Source organism: Labrus bergylta, chromosome 20 (assembly GCF_963930695.1).
Source record: "Labrus bergylta chromosome 20, fLabBer1.1, whole genome shotgun sequence".
Classification (NCBI taxonomy): Eukaryota; Metazoa; Chordata; class Actinopteri; order Labriformes; family Labridae; genus Labrus; species Labrus bergylta.
The window spans coordinates 9925589-9947570 of NC_089214.1; the positions used below are offsets into that span (position 1 = coordinate 9925589).

The window sequence follows — 21982 nt, forward strand, 5'->3', positions numbered from 1 at the left end:
AGGGCACACTGTGTGTGTGTGTGTGTGTGCGTGTGCGTGTGCGTGCATGCATTAGTGTTTTTGTTTCTCTTCTTTTTCATAGAGTTCATATTTAGTTGGTGTAAAGACTGCTTATTAGTTTTTATTAAGCGCTTATTAGTCACGTATTCCACATGACCATAGTCAATAGCTAATAGGCCATTAACTACGAGTTTGACCTCAATACCCTCCTTACTGCTTATTGATAGTAAGTTAGGAAGTTGTTGGAAATGAAATTTGATATATGCTTTGCTTAGCTCTATAGGAACAAACTAAGCAAAGCATTTGAAGATCATAATTCATGTTCAACAACCTCCTAACTTCTTATCAATAAGCAGTAAGGAGGGTATTGAGGGCAGACTCGTAGTTGATAGCCTATTAGCTTTGACTATGGTCATATAGATAAGGTACTAAGCACTTAATTATGACTAATAAGCAGCCATTATGCTGCTAATTAGAATCCTAATAAGCTATAGTGAATATTGTGACCTTCATTTAAAGTGTTACCGCCGTTTGAATTCATGACAAAACTTTTGTCATCATTTGGTGGTAAACATATCAACGTTGATTGACTTTGGAGGTGTTTTTGTGCCTCACTCCAACCAAACCTCATTCAAAAAGTTGTCACTTCAGGAAACGGGTGATCTCTTGATCTCGTTCTGAGGCTCGTTGACGTGGACAAACTGCCAGAGTTTAATTTTTATGTGAAACAGATAAGGTGAAGATGAGGAGGAAGAGAACGGAGAGAGAGAGAGAGAGAGAGAGAGAGAGGGGGAGTGGGGTGTGTGTGTGAAGATGAAGTGGGAGGATGTTGAGTGAGGGAGTTGAGGGGAACAGGAAAGGAAATTAGGGAGGAAGGAGGAGACCACAGGGAGGAGGCCACAAGAGAAGACATGAAGAAGGTTTAATAGTCTTAAAGATAATTGTTATGAGAGCAAGACGTGAACTGATGATGTCATTTATACATTAACGTTCTGACATCACACATTAATATTATGTATTCAATCAAAAGAGAGAGAGAGGGGATGTGTATCCAGATGTGTTCAGCTCCCCCGAGGCTCTGTCCAATGGGCTGCAGCTGTGTTGTCTTTGTGACATCACAGCGGGGATGCCGGCCAATAGGAATGCAGCCAGAGTAACAGAGAGGGAGGAAAGTTCAGAGTGTCACTATATGAACTTAAATCTTCTTTATCTCTCTGACGACGCTCCTTATTTAATCTCTAATCGGAATCATATTTCACATGTCTCTTGAGTTCCACTTTAATTCTTGTTTTGTGACAGCCGCCCTGAGTGTCTTTTCACACTGCACCACACCTGCTTTTAAAAAGTGAAGATGTACTGATTTGTATTACAAAATGTGACCTTTGAGGCATTTTTTGGGGTCATATTTATCTTGTGTTTATTGCTCTCTGACTTAAAACGAAAAGAAAAAAAAATCAGATTACTTCTTTTAAAACATTTTTTGAAGTGTTTGTGTTTAAATGGATCTTCATGCTTTCGTAATGTCAACACTTTACCTTAAGTGCAGGAAAAGAAAACAAAGTAAAAATGCAGAAGCAGACACACGTGGTCCCGTTAAATTCAATCTCAGTTTAAACTCTATTTTGCAACAAAAGAGTTCAACTTCTGTACTTTGTGACGTTGCGTTGGCGTCGCTCTGCCTCTTTTGCTTAGAGCTGTCTTTGAGAGTTTTGTGTAGAAGTGTTTTTAGTCTTTTTAATCCAAACTTTTTTTTAATTGTTTTTTGCACAGAAATGTACAGTGTTACAACAATCCCCAAAGTTAGTGCAAAACGTTCTGTGGTCCAGATCCCGACCCAAACCCACCCCATCCCTGATAACTGTAGTTCCATTTTTAGGCTTTTTAACATAACCTTCTAGCTACTATTGTTCCGATTTGAGAGATTTGATGTATTTGAATATAACAAATTATATCACACTGACAAAGCTGTGTTTGAGCAGTTCCAATGTGTATTTGTTCAGTAGATTATTTTAGTCTCACACACACACACACCCACACCCACACCCTATCAAAAATGTGTATGTGTTTGCAGTACTTTGGGACATATATTTGATCTTTTATTTCTGCTCATCAGTCAGGATGTCCGGTTGGTCACACAGACTTGTTCTGAGTAATCGGAGTCACATTGTTGCTTTAAAGGACACGGTGTGTTTCCTGCTGAATCAGATCAGGTGTGTAGAAACCTGCAGGACAGGTGAACTGGTTTTCACATCAAACATCTTTTTCTCTGACCTCCATCCCTCACCAGGCGAATATTTCCTCAGGTGTCTACAGAGAGTTTCTCACTGACACACTTATCCTGTAGAGTTTCATTCCTCTGCAAGCAGCTGTGGAACTCGTTCTTCTTTTAACACGCTGTCACACCTCTCCGCTGCACCCTGACGAGTTTCTATAAATACTTTCATTTAATGACTTCATATCTGCAAACAAAACCGTGTCACCTGCTGTCCCTGAACTCCACCTGAGTGGATGTTTCCACGAAAGCTGACGATGATGCTCCGCAAGCCTCAGAGGTTCAAACGTTTAACATTCAGAACTCAAAGTCTGGACTTAAAAAAACATGAATTTAAACATATTGAAAGTTTTATATTTGATTCGATTTTGTTTTATTTCTTCTCCAGGAATCAGAAGGAAACAAAGCAAATTAAAAAACTAATTTTTACTTTGTAGTTCAGACAAACCCTTAAAACTGCAGGAGAAATGTTCCTCCTGTGCCTGCAGTGATATTTTTTTTATGTTTACAGTATTTTACTTATCCATATCCTAGAATCTAAACAACCTACCCTATAAATACATACTAAGTAAAAGTAACTCATGTAGGTCAATAATCCATAATAATTCAGGGGGAAAATCAGCATGATTTTTTATGTGCATTTCCTCGTCCTATTAGACAGAACTAAACAATCCTCAAACTCTTAAAACACTGTGTGTTTCATTTTGGTTTTTATATATAAGAAACTATGTTACTTGAGTTATTTTTCTTAAGCTAAAATAACTCAACATGCAACATGAGCTCTTGTTTTGAAACATCCAAGGAATAAAACTTTAATTCTACTCTTAATGACTTTATAAACGCTAACCGTGTTAAACTTTATTATTTATTACATCATAAAAACTCAACTAGATTCAGGTAAATTGTGTAGATATCATCAAATTAGGATATCTTAAAGATTCTTTTGAGGCTGAACTTGAGCTGTGAAGATGGATTTCTCATTTTCACCAATAAAAAACAAGCTTTGGAAGCATTAGCACCCTCCAGTGGCCATCAGAGAAAGCAAAACTGAAGAAAAAAAATCACCGATAACGTTTGTGTGTTTGTGTGTGTTTCAGTGTGTCAGGGGATGAGTAACCAGCTGACGTTGTTGGGGACTCGTGAATATCACTACGACAACATGGTGAGGGTGTACTCCAACTGCTCCGTGGTCCTGGAGAACCTGGAGGTCACCTACACCCTGGAGCACCAGGACCTATCCTTCCTCCAGGTCTGTGCCAGACTTAATAATTCTAAGTGCAGCTGCGGAGCATCGCTTGTTTCAGCAGTTGATTGTTTTTTTTAGTCAAACACACTTTAATCGTTACCAGAATCATCCTTCAGCGTATTTCCAGCAGCTGTGAAAACTCACTCGAGATGTCCTCCCTCTGAGCGGCTGCAAATGTGAGCAGGGAGCGTTTTCTAAAAGTCTCTTCCTGTTGCATTTGAGGACGCACTGACATCTGTAAACTGATGATTCTCTGCCAAACAGCTTCTCCTTTAGAAGTCATGGGGGATGTTTTTAAAAAAACAATAAAGTTTACAGGTCAGAGTGTCCGACTACATAACAGTTCAGAACAGCATCTGGTCACAGCTGCATTGTGGGGCAACAATAATGTCACTGTGTGTGTGTGTGTGTGTGTGTGTGTGTGTGTGTGTGTGTGTGTGTGTGTGTGTGTGTGTGTGTGTGTGTGTGTGTGTGTATAAAGTGCATCTCTAACTGTCGAGCAAATTTCAAGAATACTCAGAAATTCATGATTGGACTGACTCATGTCTGAGTATTCGAGCTAAAAGGGAGTCATAAATTTGACAAGAAACACAACTCTGACATTCTCTGAGATTATAAAGTCAAAAATATTACCCAGAAGAAAAGCCTTGTATCTGTACCTGCACGTCTCTGACCTCGATTCCCTGCGCCTGACATAACGCCATCTGATTTGCCCGGAGATTTAACCATGGATATCTTTGCATCTGTCCAGCGCCATTAGTGAAACATTTCTCCTACATTTTCTACTTTGTATTTTAAAAAATTCTGAGTTACCTTTGAATTTACTGCTCCTTTTTCTTTATTTATTCATTTATTTTCGACTGGCCCTAATATGACGTCGTACCAAAAAGTGGTTTCCAAAATAAAATTTTTTTTACAACCACAGGCGTCTTTGAACCTTTAATGCTGCTGAATGATTTGAAAAATCTTTTGTCATTCCTCAGTCCATCCAGGAAGTCGGTGGGTACGTTCTGATCGCCATGAACGAGGCGGCAACCATCCCGTTGGTCAACCTGAGGCTGATCCGCGGACAGAACCTGTACGAGAGCCAGTTCGCTCTGCTGGTGATGTCCAACTACAACAGGAACCATTCGTCTGTGACCCTGAACTACACCAGCGGGCTAAGACAGCTGCAGCTCAGCAGTCTGACAGGTACACACTTAAACACACACTCACAACACAAAATATGATACACACAAACTATTAGACACTGTGAAGGCAACACACTGAGTGTGTGGAGCCGGTGTAATACAGCCGGGCTACCAGCAATTAAACAGAACCTGTGAGGAGTTAAAGTCCCGAAGTGAAGATTCCAGTAAACAGTACACACATTAAATGGGTAGTTAGAATTGGCCCCCAGCAACCACACAAAGCTTGTGAGTAGTTTTGGGGGCCTCTGAGGGAAGATTCCAGTAAATACAAAGATCCAATTGGTAGTTTAACCGAGCAACCAGCAATTATACTGATCCAGAGAATGCTCAAGGAGCTCCACAGTGTAGATTCCAGTTATAACAGATATCCAATTGATAGAAAAGGGGGCTCCCAGTATGTTTACCAAGCCAGTGATTAATTTGAGGAGCCTTAGTGAAGATTACAGCAAATACACGCAGTCAATGTACAGTATGGTTCAAGGCAGCTCCCACCAATTATAGCAAGCCAGTGAGTAGTTTGAGGAGCCTCAGTGACGATTCCAGTAAATACACACAGCCAATGTGTAGTTCACTTGGGCTTCCAGCATTTATTTATAAGGCAGTGAGTAGTTCAAGGACCCTCATAGTGGGGAATGGTCTGGGAATGTTCTGGTTTCCAAGTGTCTTCACAATGCAGATTAGTGTTTCAAGGAGGCAGAGAGTGAACGGTGTATAGCCCACTAGATATATCCACTACCCAAGGACGCAATCTGAGGGAAAGAAGAAGTTGGCATTTGTCGTTGTATGAAGCAGAAAGGAATAAGATGGCCTTCAGTTAATTGTGGTTCGGGCTTTAAAATATTAAATAAACCATTGCGCATTATTACTGTGTGCATTTCTGTCAAAAAACATTTCAGTTTGACGTCCTTGTTGACAGAGAGATCAGCTGTGTATCTTCAGTGATTACTTAATTTCACGACTCTATTTACTGCTCATTGTTTCCGCCTCATTTCATTTAACAAGCTGCTCAGGAGTATCTACTGTTGCTAAATGCGCTGGCAGCAGGCCGGCTGGGTGGAGTTGGTACAACCTTAAGTCAACCCCAGATTGCGCTCTGGCAGCAGGAAATGGACCTCACCCGTACTAGTTAAGTCTGATGACGTGGATGCTTGGCTGTGCATGAATCCAGGATTGTTTCAGAGTGATACCCAGCAGTATTAACTGTTCTTTCTGTGAGCTCTGTGAAGTGTTTCAGCTTGCTTGTGAGTCTGTCCAATAAGATGACTTGTTTTTGAGTTACTTCCACTTTCATTGCATCAACAAGTGTTGAAAATGAAGCCAATGAGGAAGTGATTAAAACCTGCAGTTCCATCAGTGTCTCCAAAGCCAGGAATCCCCATTAAAGGTCCCATATTATGCTTTTTCTGGTTTTATATGCCCTTTAGTGTGTTTTCCAAGTGTCCTGTGCATGTTTAGGCACATCTATGTGCAAAAATTCAAAGTCCGCGGAAACGTGGCTTCTCCTACATCCTCCTGTTAGCTGTAGCATTTGCCGCATGTAACGCTCGGTTCTAGCCCCCCTCGATAAAAATTTGTCAATCCGACGTCATTGTCAGTGTGAGATCACTGATCTAAGCCCGTTGGCTTGTTGTGGCAAGCCCTGCAGCTCATTTTGAAATTTCCGAAACACGTGCTGAGCAACTGGACCAATAACGACAGAGCGGATCAGCAGACCAATCAGAGCAGACTTGGCCCACGTGGGGTCTAACAGTGTGGGCTCAACAGAGTGTAGCTGACGGACTCAGAGCGTAGAGGGAGCAAGGAGGAGCAGTACATGAAAACAGACACTTTTTTCGGACTTTAGCTATTGTGAACGTACAAAAGTAGATACATAGATTAAATATACGAACCCCAAAAAGGGCAGAATATGACCTCTTTAACACCTTTATAATGTCTTTTTTTTTTTACAGCAGAATTAACCTTATCTATTAAGAATTATTATATATATAGAGTTGTGTATTATTAGGGGCGTGGCTGAGTTGACTAACTGGTGAGTGAGTAGTAGCTGTTTACCAGGAGGCTTACTGCCCTGCCTTAGCTCCACCTCTTTGTCTGTTTCTAGGTTGATCTAAAGTTAGGTAATCTCAGCATTTTCTGTTTGCTAAGCTCCATCCTTGGGCTTCATAATTCCTCTAAAGGAACCAATTGGTGATGTCACTGAGACAACGTCCATGTTTTATACATGGTCTGGAGACGACATACAGTACGTAGGTTTCTGGTTATTTTCAAATTCAGAATTTATTTTTAATGATGTGCTGTTTGATCCCATTAATTATAATGGCTTGATATTTGGTCCATCTTCATCTAATTTTGGAGCCAGAAGTGACCACATCTGGACGTGAAGGTGGACAATCTCTGCTACATATCCCTATTAAGCGGTTGCCATAGTAATGAGTTTTCCACCCACCCTTAATCCACCCCTGCTTTGTGGCCTATTGGATTTGAGGTTTAAGGCTCGCCTCAAATCTTGGGTTGGTCTTAGGTGGAGACAACATTTCCAAAATGGTGACTGCCGTCTATCAGCTTCATAACACCTCTTCAGAAACCAATGGGTGATGTCACTGAGATTACGTCCATGTTTTTTACAGTCTATGGTTCTTCCTTGGCTCTGTACGTCTTACCACTAAGTCTCAAGAAAAGTCCTGCCAGAAAGAGAGAACATGAAAACGGACCTTTGAGCAGGGGAAATCTCTGTGATGTAATAACTCTAGGTTAACGTGCCTCATACAGTATCACATACGTTAGTTGTTTCCTCAACTTTGTGACAGATGACTTATTTGAATGAATTTCTAAGACTTTGGATCCGAGGTTTTTGTTTTAAGGCCTTTAAACTTCCTGGACCCTCAAATTTGACTTGAGTTCATTGACTTGACTGACGACTCTTTTTTTTAAACTCCATGACACCCAGATGTAATACTCTGCTGTGTCTCTCCATCGTCTTTTCCTCACAGAGATCCTGAAAGGAGGGGTAAAGATGACCCACAATCCCTTGCTGTGTAACACCGAGACCATCCAGTGGTGGGACATCCTGGACAAAGCCAGCAATCCCAACATGCTTTTCAAGACGGATGACTTTGCACGGGATTGTAAGTGGGATCATATCTCAAGGGCTGTGATCTCCACGGTTTCATTGAATATTAATGTGTGTGTCTTTCCAGGTGAGAAGTGTGATCCCGGGTGTGTTAATGGTTCGTGTTGGGCAGCAGGACCAGATCACTGCCAGAGATGTAAACACACACTTACACCCTCACACACACACACACACACACACACACACACACACACACACACACACACACACACACACACACACACACACACACACACACACACACACACCCCTTTACATCTTTTGGACTTCCTCAATCACTGTCACACATATTTAACTCCCTCCACTGACTTTTCCCACCATGCATTAGTCTTTGTTTGTCTGTCTAAAGAACACCAACTTATCTGTCTGATTCTCTAAGCTCTAATCCTCTTCTCTGATCCATCTAAACCTTCTCTGCCTCCTTTCTTCTATGTTTGACTCTTTAATTTAGCTTTTCTTTGATTAGTCAATACATAACCACAACACAGGCTTCTCTTTTGAACAATGGGAGGAGACCTGTTGGCTATTTCTATCTACAGTCAGTGCAAGTGACAAAGAAAGATTGAGGCAAAACAGTTCTCTTTTAAGGAGTTTGAAATCAAATGTGAAGTCCTGAACTTTGTCATGTCTCAACACGCAGGGCTCCAAAAACTTTTCTTTCATTCTACAACTAAGTGAACAAAAAAACTAAACCAAACTGCCTGTGGCCATGCAGCGGATGTCATGCTTTTAATGAAATATCTCTCTGTGTCTCCTCAGTCACAAAGTTGCAGTGTGCGGAGCAATGCAGCAGAAGGTGTCGGGGTCCCAAACCCATCGACTGTTGTAACGAACACTGTGCTGCAGGCTGCACCGGACCTCGAGCCACCGACTGCCTCGTCAGTTTGATAAATGTTTTTGTATCAGTACTGTGGTCAACTAGTAGCTGCTACATTGTCTGGAAATTACTTTGTAGTAGTTTTGGGCATACTGCTTTTAAATATAGTGAGCTAAGCTACAGCAGCATTCCAAAATTGGCTCACAACATCTAAGATGTTTTCATTTATAACTAGGCTTTTAATACAAGTCATTATTTTAATTGCGATTAATGGTTTAATTTTAATAGTTAACGAATCATGCACATTGCACATTTATAATACCGTATTTTTTGCATTAAAAATATTTTATTTTGAAAATCATAGCCAGCTTGTACTTCACAGGCTTCTCATTTCAGTTGGAAAAATGACAATCTCTCTTTGTGTTTCTTCTTTAGGCCTGCACAGATTTTAATGATGATGGAACCTGTAAAGATACATGTCCTCCTCTGACCCTCTACGACCCCAAAACCCACCAGGTGGTCAACAACCCTAATGTCAAGTTCACCTTCGGGGCGACCTGCGTCAAGGCCTGTCCGCGTAAGGACATTGAACCTTCTCTTCTATGGACCCTGACATTCAGAAAAATACTTCTAGTCTATTCTAATAACAGCATCTTCTAGTCCTTCCAGTGCCCCCTGTAGGCTGCATGGCAGCCACAATATAAAAGTATAAGAACAAATCATCAATCAATCAATCTATATTTGTATAGTGCCAATTTCATAACAAATGTTATCTCAAGACACTTTACAAATAGTCTAGAACGTACTCTTTATTAATCTGAATGGATGAAATGTCAGCTAAAGGAAACTTCTGCTTTTTAGGTGGATGGATGGATGGATTTATAGATAGATGTAGGGCCTGATTTCTGGATGGATGGATTTCTGGATGGGTGGATGGAGAGAGCGATTTATGGATGCATTGATGGATGAATGGATAGATGAAGTGATGGATGAATTTATTGATGGGTGGATCAATTTATGGATACTTTGATGGATGGATTTATGAATTTATGGATGGGTTGACTGTTTATGGATTTAGAGATGGATTAATTATATGGATGGATCAACTAACTAAGTGGTTCATGGATGGTTGGATCCCAAACTTTGAAATAGTGAACATTTCAGTGTACAGTATTTCCAGGTATGAAGATGTATTTACAGATAAACTTTAATGTCTCTGGAGGTACCTGTGAAAAATCTTGTAGTCATCTGACTCAAGTGATGTCACTTGAGTCAGATGACTACAAGTTATAAAATGCCAATAATCTAAGGATGTAAAGACATCTGTGGCTCATCTCTGCCTCAGGATAGAAGCTTAATAAGACACACTACTAGCAAAACCCACCTATGACTTTATTGAGACGGAGGTTGGTAGAAGTTAAAACATGTTTCTGTTTCAACACAGATAACTACGTGGTGACAGGTGGATCATGCGTTCGCACCTGCAACGCCGGGACTTATGAGGTGGAGGAGAACGGAGTCCAACGCTGCAAGGCATGTGACGGACCCTGTCCTAAAGGTAGAGTGACAAGAAGTGAGAAGAACAGACAGAGCGATGAAAACATAATCTAACACAGTCTTCCTCCTCGTCCAGCCTGCGATGGAGTTGGGGTCGGCGCCTTGATCAACACAATGGCGGTCAACGCATCGAACATCGAGTCCTTTAGGAACTGCACTAAGATCAACGGGGACGTCTCGCTCATTGAGACCTCCTTCACTGGGTGAGAAACTCTTTTAATGAAAATGACCTGGCTGTGTTAAAGGCAAAGACTCACTTTTTAAAATAGTGATCTTCTCACAGACATAAAATATAAGAATAGATTGCCTCTGCTAATAGATTCAAAGATTACTCATCATTGTAAAGATGTTCTTCATGAATGTTTGTCAGAAAATTAATCTTTGAATTTAAGTTTTTTTCATTGGCTCTTCCAGAGATGCACACTACAAAATTCCCCCGATGGATCCAGCTAAACTGGAGTACTTCAGGACAGTGAAGGAAATCACAGGTAGGTCAGAAGTGATCACTTAAAACACTTAATGGCAGGGAAGATTTAATAGATTGGCAGAAGTGTTTTTAATCTTTTTTTAATCTTTAACTGTGACTGTGGGAAGAGTTTCACATTTAGAGGTGAGTAGATCTTATTGAACAGTGCAGGTACACTCATCGTGTGTGTGTGTTAATGTGTGTGTCTCTCAGGTTTCCTGCTTATCCAATCCTGGCCAGAGAATCTGACGTCTCTGTCTGTGTTTGAGAACCTGCAGATCATCAGAGGAAGAACGACACGAGCGTGAGTCAGCTGAAAAATGGCTCTTCATAAAAATAGTTTGTTGACCAACCCCTATCAAAGTGTTAAATAATAACTGAACTTTTTATTATCCTTATTGATTTTTATTTTAAAGACGACTGTTAGACAAACCAAACTGAACCAAGAACTAATCGTCCCTCCCAAGGAAAATAAACTTAACCTCTGCCTCCTCTGCATCTTGACAAACAAGAACTATTCTTTGTTACAAGGACTGTGTATAAATGTTGTGCTGACTCTCTCTTCTGCAGTCAGCACAGTCTGGCGGTGGTGAGGGCGAGGAGTCTGCGCTGGCTGGGTCTGCGCTCTCTGAAGGAGGTGAGCGCCGGCCGGGTCATGTTAAAGGAAAACTCTGAGCTGTGCTTCACCCGGCCCGACCAGTGGACGCGCCTCTTCAGGTCCAAGGACCAGACCGTCAGCATGAAAAACAACGCCCCAGCTGACGTCTGCGGTGAGTCTCTGGGTGTGTGGCGGGATCACTGGTGCTGCCTACGAGAAGTGAATAAACATGAATGTCTCCTGGTCTCCTTCACAGAACAACACAATCAAACCTGTGACTCAGAGTGTACTGATGACGGCTGCTGGGGTCCGGGCCCCACCATGTGTGTCTCCTGTCGGCATTTCAACCGCAGAAGGCGCTGTGTCACGCTCTGTAACCTGCTGCAGGGGTGAGAGAGAGCTTTGAACCTCAGCATCTTCTCTCTGCTAGGATTGAAAGTTTTGGGCAGTTATTTAATTTAAATATTGCTATTTCTAAGTTAGCTTAGAAATGTGCTACTTTTACTATTTACCTTTTTGCACTGAGAGCACCTATTGTTTTGACCACTCATGTTTTGCATTTATCTCAGCCAGTGAACGTTTTTCTGGCTTTTCCTCTAAATTTTTTTCAAAATGTCCTGAAGTACTGACACACCATAGAGGTTTCACAGTTGTGACATATGTGTTTCTAACTCAGACCCAGCTGTTTGAAATCTACAAAAGAACTTAAGAAGGTCCAAAGATGATATCATGAAACTAAGACTTTAATATACTTTAAAAAATATATACAAGCAGCGAAAAACTTATTTACAATCCACACTACTAAAAACTGAAATATGATTCAATGTACTTAAACTGATAACTGATCGGTGTGTCATGTGTGTGCTCCCGTCCTGTCTGTGTGTTTTTCTGCAGCGAGCCCAGAGAAGTAAAGGTGAACGGCAGCTGTGTGGAGTGTCACCCTGAGTGTCAGCTGCAGACGGGGTCCCCGACCTGCAGAGGAGCGGTCAGTCTGCTGCTGCTTGGCTTCAGTTCTTATTCTTCAGAGTTTACTGTGTGCAGCATTGAACAGCAGAGGACAGTCACTGCATTGTGCGCCTAGTTCTTCGTTTTCTCATATTTGTCCACGCTTTAGGATGACATCGGCTGTTAAAGTATAAAATAAAACAAAACAAAGTTGGGCAGTTTAATAAGCTTTTATTTTCTTTCAACAACAAAATGATCACGATCCATCTTGGCTGCAAAAAACTCACATGTGGTCTCAAGGTAAACATGTAATGTATAGATGCAAATTAACTTGCTTGAGTATTATAAAATTACCTTTTATTAAGGGCTTAAAAAAAATTAAGAAACAGCGTAACATAATTAAAAAAATGTAAAGCAGTATAAAAGTTAATGAGATGGGAAAAAGATAGAGACAAAAAACCCTCATAAATTGAGATTTTATGTTTCTTGTTTGTCTGAACATTTGAAATGTAAAGAACATAAAAGTGTGAGATCAGATCAGGTCGAGCTGTGTAAAGAGTGTTTAAATATATTTTGAAATGACTGACATTTCTACCTCTCTTCTTCTGCAGGGTCCAGACAAGTGTTCGCAGTGTGCCCACTTCAAAGATGGTCCACATTGCGTGCCGCGTTGTCCTCATGGCGTTCTGGGAGACGGAGACACGCTGATCTGGAAATACCCCAACGGGACAGGACAGTGTCAATCCTGCCACCAGAACTGCACCCAGGGGTGAGACGCCGGCTGCTGATTGGTTGCTCAGAGCTGACCGAGCTCTCTGACTCAGAGTGACTCACACTGTGATGTGTTTGTGTCTGCAGGTGTTCGGGTCCCGGACTGTCCGGATGCACTGGGTAGAACTATGGCCTCCATTTCTAATCTTCCAACAACAAATACAGAAAAGAAGCTTGTAACACAATTTTTTTGAGCTCATTTCATTTTATCACAAAATATCTTCAGAGATTCACATAAATAAAACAAAACTATGGTGAAAAATCTTGAAAGATTTATTCCAACAAAGAAACTCTGATCATGTGAGTTAATCCTCAACATGTTTAAATAATTGTACGCTTTTTTTAAATGAAGATATATGTTCAAAGCGATACAACAGATGATAGAGATTGATTTTAAATATTCTCTCAGCAAATTTCCAATGACAACTGAAGGGAATTTTTTTTAAATCTAAATTTGAAAATACAGTAAGTGGCTTACATTTCCATATGCATACGCTGCATATTCCAAATAAATTGATCAACACTGCACATTACTTGACTGGATTGTTTATACTTGGTCTGATAGAAAAATGTTTTTTCTATTCTTCTATGATTGTGTTTGGGCTTCATGTGACAATGAATACGGTGTTCCACAGGGGAGTGTTTTGGGGACTTTACTCTTTATTTGCTCCCCCTGGGTAAAACTATAAGTCATTATCGTGTCAAATGTCATCTTTAGGCCAATGATACACAACAAAACATACAACTCTGTGTGACCACTGTGTGTTAATTTATTTTCTAACTGGTAATGACATTAACAGAAGGATGAGTAAAAATCTTTTTAAGAATGAACAGAAAACAGAAAAATTTGGTTTCTTTTATAAATTATTTCCAAATTCTTTAAATTGTCTACAAGGAGAAGAAGTTCCTCAAGTTTCTGATTGCCAACAAATGTATATATTTGTGAAGAAACTCTTAAGTGTGAAACCTTAATGAAGTGGAAAATGATTTAAAAGTGTTCTATGAGAGATTATTGTGTGTTCATGTATAAATCTGGATAATCGCCTGTCCTCTGTACATCCTAACAGTGCTTCCACCCACTCCACGCTGGCGGTGGGCGTGGTCGGTGGGCTTTTAATCGCTGTCATCGTGTCATTGGTTATCTTTGTGTTGCTACGGCGACGACGAATCCGGAGGAAGAGGACTTTGCGGCGCTTGCTGCAGGAGAGAGAGGTGGGAAGGAGTGTGACGATAATACGTGAAAATTGTTGTGAAATCTTTATTTAGTACAATTGTTTTCCATAAGAGAGCCGAGATGTTGAGTTAGACGTTTATTCCCAAAGAGCTGTACAGTTTTTTGTTTCAGTGTAAATCATGTTTACATAAATTGTTTTTTAAAGATTTAAATAAAGTATTTTTAAATGTGTTTGCTGTAGCTGGTGGAGCCGTTGACTCCAAGCGGTGAAGCTCCTAACCAGGCGTTGCTGAGGATCTTAAAGGAAACAGAGTTCAAGAAAATCAGGGTGCTCGGCTCCGGGGCCTTTGGGACCGTGTACAAGGTGCAAATGTTTGATACATAGAGAATATGTACAAATGATTCATGACAAATACATTTATTATGATAAACAAGGTCATCTTCGAGTAGAAAAAGATCCAGCCTTGACCTTCACTTCACCTTCAGCATGGATTTTAAAAGGATCCAGATGAAGTCCTTCAAACGTCCTTCAGATATTTGGTTATAAACGTAGGCAGGGTACTCTTAAGTCACTTGGAGAAATAATATACATTTAGGTTTGGAAGATTCAAAAACAAGATGTTTTTCAAAAGAAGTGTGATGTTTAAAAAGTTCAGACTGTACATCAGTAGTGGCCAGATTGGAAAAAGTTACATATAAAGAAGTGTCATCTGCATAAAAATGTACATCAGAGTTTGAAATCGTAGTGATAATATTATTTGTTTCATTGCTGAACATAAGATAGCTAAGAACAGACCCTTCATGACATTTTAACTTAGGCTGTGTGTAATCTGAAGCCATGCTAACAGCTGTTTAAATGTTTTTGTGATGAAGACAATCATGTTGTAAAACTTTGATGAACCTCTAACTTTTCATGTAGCGCCATCCTTTGGAAAACAATTTCAATGCGTCCAATTCTTTGGTTTCAGACCAAATACCTTCAGAGCTAATGACATTTGTTCAAAGCTCAGCTGTGCCATGTTTACTGCTCAGTTAGCAAATATAATAATGCTAACAGGCTACAGCAAGATGTTGAACTAGTCCTTGTAAACATCCGTGTGTTAGCATTATTTTAATAAGCATGTCAGCTCTTGTTAAGTCATTCTAGGAGACATTGGAAAGCTTTAAAGTTTACATTTTGTATTCATTCTTTGTTATATCTTTATTTGCTTATTATTATTATTATTGTATTTGACATATGACTAATATAATTGTATTGAATTCAATGGATTTTAGGGTCTTTGGATCCCTGAAGGAGAGAATGTGAGGATCCCAGTTGCCATCAAAGTTCTGCGAGAGGCCACATCACCGAAAGCCAACAAAGAAATCCTGGATGTGAGACTCCTCCTCTTTTTCTTCTTCTTCATTTATTGTTCTTTATTTTTCAGTTCCCCCTCTTCCTTTGTTTTTCCCTTTTCTCCTTATTCTTCTTCTCATGACTTCCTTATTTACAGCCAGAAAATTACAGATTTATGTGCTCAAGTAATTTGTTTGTTATTATTATTTAATGTAATATATATATATATATTTTGTCATATCAATACAAAACAGTGATGAGACAGTGCAGATTTGACATGTCCCAGTAAATGCAATCCACATTTTTAAAACCTCTCACATACAAATTAAGTCTTTTTAGGAAATTTTATAAAATTTTACAAATCTCATTAAGGATTGTTTTGAGGCTTCAAAAGGGTCCGTGGGAACCCTGTACTGAATGTTTTTCTATTGTGTGTATGCAGGAGGCGTACGTGATGGCGAGCGTGGATCACCCTCACGTATGTCGTCTGCTGGGGATCTGCCTCACGTCGTCTGTCCAGCTGGTGACTCAGCTGATGCAGTACGGCTGCCTGCTGGACTACGTGCGTCACCACAGGGAGCACGTTGGGGCCCAGTGGCTGCTAAACTGGTGTGTCCAGATCGCTAAGGTGAGCCCAGACAAGACGGCCATTATGAAATCCTCTGAAACCCTACGCTCTGAGCTCATGTTTCAGAAAATCTCTAGTTCCCCCTCTCTGCCCGGGGCATCCTCTCACGATAAGCCTGCTGAGTCCTATTAACCTGAAACCAACAGGAAACAGTGTGTGTGATGATGCAGTGCTAATCCCTTTAGTCTTTGTTATTTTTGTCTTATTTGGATCTTGATTTGCTGGGAAAATTACAAACAACAAGGTCATGAGCTCAGAGTAAAATCTTCATGTTGTTGCTGCAGTTTATTCCATCAGAGCTGCTAGTTGGACCCTTCAGGAGCTAAACTCTGCAGCAGCCTTTCAGATTTTCGTTTGATACCAATGAGAGATGCCATAATTCTTAATTCAGGGGGCGACTCAACTGGTTGCTAAAAGAAGTTCAATCATTTGAAAATGTTGAGATTCCAACTTTCAGCTTTGGCAAAAAAAAATGCATGCAAAAGATGATCCTGGCTCTAATTTTTCTGCATCAAAACTCAGAATAATTTAATACCACACAGTACACAGTCATGTAAAAAATATGACATCAAATTAACAAGTGTAAAATAGTGTCTTTTATTTGAGGTTTCCCTGTAAATACAGAAGCTGTGATACTGTGGAAAACAGATTATATGAAATCTCCCTGTTCGTCAAGCAACACCTCCTGACCCACTGTAACCTGTGTGTGTGTGTGTGTGTTTGTGTGTTTTTAGGGGATGAACTATCTGGAGGAGCGTCACCTGGTGCATCGAGACCTGGCAGCGAGGAACGTCCTGGTGAAAACTCCAAACCACGTCAAGATCACAGACTTCGGCCTCGCCAAGCTGCTGACAGCAGACGAGAAGGAATATCACGCTGACGGAGGAAAGGTGAGATTCTTATTTTTCACAAATATATCTGGGTGGTAACTGTTTCCAGGTGAGCATGAACGTACTGGTAGGATTGAGTAAGTAGAGTAACCCTGAAGTTGTATCAAGATTTTTTTCTGTTTTCATAAAGCTCCAAGGCTAGAAGCTCCCCTTTGCTTCCAGTCTTCGTGCTAAGCCGAATTAAATGTGCACACAGATGATTTCTAGCTGTCTATGTTTGTCACTCTCTGCTTTCTGTAGGTTCCCATTAAGTGGATGGCGTTGGAGTCCATCCTCCAGTGGACCTACACACATCAGAGTGACGTCTGGAGCTACGGTGAGCCAAACCTCGGCAGTCGCATTTTCTATTGCAATCCAGTATTTGGCTGGGTGCATCATTTATGCATGACAGCACAAACAAATCACATATAATCAAGATCAGTACGATGGGTCCTCTGATATTTGTAATTGAGATGACTTTACCAACCATTCAGTGGGTTAGAGCTGTTAATAATCGTGTCCTTCAGGTGTGACCGTGTGGGAGCTGATGACTTTCGGCTCCAAACCGTACGACGGCATCTCGGCCAGTGAGATCGCCGCTGTGCTGGAGAGAGGGGACCGTCTGCCCCAGCCCCCCGTCTGCACTATAGATGTCTACATGATCATGGTGAAATGTAAGAGCCAAGGGACGGACACAGCAACAGACAGAAGTCGGGGGTAGAATTCACAAAAGGATAATGCAGCTTTGGAGCCTAATAAACCTGTACAAACTACACAGAAATAAACAATTACACCTCAAATCTCTGCAGAGTGAAACACACGACTGTGCTACAGAGCCAGTAATAGCATCTCTGTGCATTGCTGCTGTTTGGACTTTTTAAATCAGTCAAATTAGCCTTGTTGCATAAAAGAACCAAGGCAGCGGCAACAGCAAGACGCCTTTTTAAGTGAAATTATTGACATTGTCAGAGGGCTGATGGTGACTTTACCTGCTCTTTACTTTTGGGATAGTTCAGCCCAAATTGGTGAAATGACAGAAATAGCCAGAATGACCATAAAGAAAAATACAAGTACCTCACAAGATAAAAGCAATACGACTTAAACTGGGAGGGTTCGTTAGGAAGTGTTTGTGCAGATGCTGTCATGTATTTTTCTCTCTGCAGGTTGGATGATTGATCCGTCCAGCCGTCCAAGATTCAGAGAGCTGATAGCCGAGTTCTCCAAAATGGCCAGAGACCCTTCTAGATATCTGGTCATACAGGTACATCTAGTGTGTTTATGTGTGAGAAAGAAAGATCGTTATTTTATTTTTTTTAAGAGGATTATGATTTATTACACCCTCAGAATGAACATAGTCTAATCTGCGTCATGTCTCAGGGTGACCTCCCCAGTCCGTCAGACAGCCGGTTTTACTCTCGCCTGCTGAGCTCAGACGACATGGAGGACGTGGTCGACGCAGAGGAATACCTGCTCCCTTACAAAGGGCTCAATAACAATGACAACCGCCCCTGCAACACGGTACACAGTGTTTCCAGTTTCTCCATCCTGTCAAGCATGAAGATATTAAAGAGAATGAATCAGGAGGAGTTATCAAGACAAAGTTCAATTCATGCCATTTCAGTCAGAGTTTCACTGGATGATCATCCAGTTATATTGTTTTGTCTTTTTTTTTTTTTTTTTGTCAGAACGGTCGTCCGGTCAGAGAGAACAGCATCGCTCTGCGTTACATCACCGATCCCACTCAAACCTCACTGGATAAAGAAGACAGCGCCGGCCATGGTAAACATCTCAAATGTTACTTGAATGAACAATCAGATGATTCAGAGTCTGAGGGAAAGTTTGAGGATAAAGAGTTAAAAGCAGACAAAATAAAAATCAGACTTAATAAGCATAAAAACTAATACAAAATATAAATATGAAACAATTTAAATTAATAGTTCAGAATTTGGAAATCAATTAACTAGTAAACTAATTAAAAATATACCTTCTTTTCTTACTTCAGAGTACATGAATCAGAGTATGAGTGATACCAGCCGGAGCAGCAGGCTCTCTGAGGTTTTGAACCCCAACTACGAGGACCTGAGCATGGGCTGGGGGGCTGCCTCGCTCCCCTCCCCTCAGGTGGACGCAAAGCCCTACTCCAGGGTCCCTGAGGTACCAGAGTACCTGAACACGGCTCAGAGCTCGCTCCCTCTGGCCGCCAGCGACAGCCTCGACAACCCAGACTACCAGGCGGACTTCCTGCCTCAGGCCCTGTCCTCCACCACCAATACCACCGCTTTAACGGGGAACAGTCTGTTCCTCCCAGCAGCAGAGAACCTGGAGTACCTGGGTCTGGGTATGGCAGTGCATCCCCCTGTCCGCTAGGGGGCAGCAACATCCAGAGGCTTTGAACTGAAACTTTGATGCTCTGTACAAACCAAATGTCGAGACTTTAATTGAGACTTTAATTGAGACTGCTGACAGTATTTTATTTATGTTTTATTGTGAAGTGTACCAGGAAATGGGGACTGAGCAGCAGCGTCGTGACAGCCTTCAGTCACTGAAGGAGAGGAGAGGTTTTTCAAACTGTGAACTTTAAATAGCTTCTTTTCACATTTTTCACTTCACAAGGAAACAGAAGCGCGATGATTACCGAACAGCAGAAGATGTCAAGACAGAATTTTCTGAACAAAGCACAGCAGGAAGATCGTGACTTAAGTAGCCGGATGGATGTTTGGACAAAAGTGCTTCAATCATTTTCACTTAATCATCCACTTCATCTTCTCTGTGAATCCTTCCCTTTGCATGCTTTTGTCTGTCGTCATACAGTAAAAAAAAAAATGGAAGCACAATGAAATCAAATCAAATCTGAGACTTTAAGAGTTCATACTCTGATGTTTGCTAACGCACAGATTCTCCTTGAATTAACCAAAAAAAAGACAAACTGGGGATTTAATCTTGAGATTAGAAATGTCTAACTATGAGATGACATTAAAAGACACCATATGGGGGTGCTGGTGGTGTAATAAAGGCTTAAAAAAAGAAAAATACAAATTTAAAAAAGACACCATATGTGTCTGGTAGCTCCTCTTCGATCATGACGTTTTCATTATAAATACTACAACAGGACCATATTCAGGCATGACATGATAAATCCTCCATCCATCAGGTTTCAGACACAGTGGCGCCCCCATCTGTTCATGTAAAAGCAGCTCAGAGGAACAAAAAGGAAAACTGAGTTGTAATAGGAGATGTTTTAAAAGGCCAATTGTCTTGTAATAGCAAGATATGTTTCATGTTTAGTCAGTAACACTTTACTGGAGGACCCTTGGAAGCATCTGGATACAACAGATCTACATTTAAAAAATAGTAAACTCTTTAATTTCATTCTGAGCAGACAGAAGAGCCTTTACAGGTTTGTAGCTGTACACTGTCAGAACTTTTCCTGTGAAGATGTTTTATGTGCTACACTGAGAGTCTGTTTATACAGCAGACACTTAAATGTGCATGCAATGATGTTATAATTAGCTTATTCTTATTTGTTTTAGGACTGTAGCTGCTCAGTTGTGGGTCATACTGTATGGATAATATGCTTCCCAATTATTAAAATAAAGTGTTAAAGCTTATTGATTAATGAAAAAGAGCAGATGCAAGGCTGCACGGTGCCCGTTCTCAAAGACTCCTCAAGCTGTCATTTATCGGTGCGTTCATATCATTCTGTAGACATTTCTTTTCAGCTGTTTGAAGAGCTTTTATGCACTAGACCAGAGGGTTTTTTTTTTATGGACAAACAGACAGGTGCACTTTGGGAAAATAGTGTAAAAGAAACAACATTAGTGTTCTCATTTTGATCAAATACTGTTTGTTTTTGTGACATATTCCCGCTTGAACCAGACAAGATGTTCTTCAAGGAGTCCAATCACAAAAAAACTGTAAAATCTCATCCAAAAAGTAATCGTTTGATATTGTTGTCCATTGACTTGACAAATACTCAGTTGATGTCTTTTATACATTTGTAAATGTTTTTACTGAAGTATAAAAGGTCTTTTATTTTTTATTCTCCTTTTACTTGACCAAAATGAGCCAAACTCTGACTTGCTGTTACTGCACACTGACTCTCTACTGTTTAAGTTTGTCACCACTGTTTGTGTAAATGTTACTGAAGCTTAAAGGCTGGTTGATGATTCATCCTCAGGACTGGTTGTTCAATCTAGATCTAGATCACAGTGATCCAAAATTTGAACCATTTCTGCTTTCAGGAGCAGCTAATCCATTCTACTTTTTGCCCCCATGTTTCCCTAAATAACACTGTCAGCTTAACCTGATCCAGATACAGACTTGTCACCACTTCTGGATTACTTTTAGGCTTCTCTCAATGAGATTTCTTTATTTATTCTTTTTCCATATACCTGTCAAAGTCATGCAACATCTTAGAGGAAATAAAGCAGACGGGACTCACAGTCTGACATCGAAAAGGATGATGTTGAGTAATTGAGCCTGAAGATATTGTCAACCCGACTGCACTCATCTTCCATTGAAAAAGACACTGTGTCCATTATGTGTGGAATGTTTGTGTTTTCTTGTGTGTAGAATTTGAGCTTTAAATGTTATGAAATGATTTGTGATGACCATTGAGAAATCTTTGTTGTAAACAGGGTTAAGCCAAACTGCTCACATGGCCTCCTTTTTGTGAATAAAACATCAAAGTTGTAGTTTCTGTTTGACATTGTGACGTTGCTTGAATCCAGTATCGAGTAGTTTCATGATTATGTGGAATTGAATTGATTTATTCAGCAGGTTTCAATATTTCAGAGCAGGACTTTGATTGATTGATTGATTGATTGATTACATTTTTTTCAGACATATCAAATAAAATCAAACATATCAAAAATACAAAACAAAATGAAAAGCACGAAAATACAATAAACAAAAAACAATGTTCAAATTATTTCACAAAGAAAGAAAAAGAAAATTACATATATTCAATTGATATGCCTGAAA

The 21982-nt window shown here is 40.3% G+C and overlaps 1 protein-coding gene across 1 annotated transcript in view; it reads left to right on the plus strand.

Moving 5' to 3' along the window:
- Positions 1-21693, plus strand: part of LOC109992267 (melanoma receptor tyrosine-protein kinase) — a 37380-nt gene extending 15687 nt beyond the window's left edge. Inside the window, exons 2-27 of the mRNA XM_020644807.3 lie at positions 3370-3521; positions 4502-4709; positions 7699-7833; positions 7906-7974; positions 8598-8716; positions 9091-9232; positions 10100-10213; positions 10289-10415; positions 10627-10700; positions 10892-10982; positions 11249-11448; positions 11533-11665; positions 12171-12261; positions 12833-12990; positions 13080-13112; positions 14060-14204; positions 14408-14530; positions 15442-15540; positions 15945-16130; positions 16865-17020; positions 17261-17336; positions 17527-17673; positions 18163-18260; positions 18377-18517; positions 18685-18778; positions 19002-21693. Coding sequence (XP_020500463.2) covers positions 3370-3521; positions 4502-4709; positions 7699-7833; positions 7906-7974; positions 8598-8716; positions 9091-9232; positions 10100-10213; positions 10289-10415; positions 10627-10700; positions 10892-10982; positions 11249-11448; positions 11533-11665; positions 12171-12261; positions 12833-12990; positions 13080-13112; positions 14060-14204; positions 14408-14530; positions 15442-15540; positions 15945-16130; positions 16865-17020; positions 17261-17336; positions 17527-17673; positions 18163-18260; positions 18377-18517; positions 18685-18778; positions 19002-19366 — 3476 coding nt within the window. The 3' untranslated portion in view covers positions 19367-21693. The remainder of the gene's footprint in view (positions 1-3369; positions 3522-4501; positions 4710-7698; positions 7834-7905; positions 7975-8597; positions 8717-9090; positions 9233-10099; positions 10214-10288; positions 10416-10626; positions 10701-10891; positions 10983-11248; positions 11449-11532; positions 11666-12170; positions 12262-12832; positions 12991-13079; positions 13113-14059; positions 14205-14407; positions 14531-15441; positions 15541-15944; positions 16131-16864; positions 17021-17260; positions 17337-17526; positions 17674-18162; positions 18261-18376; positions 18518-18684; positions 18779-19001) is intronic.
- The last annotated feature ends 289 nt before the right edge of the window (positions 21694-21982 follow it).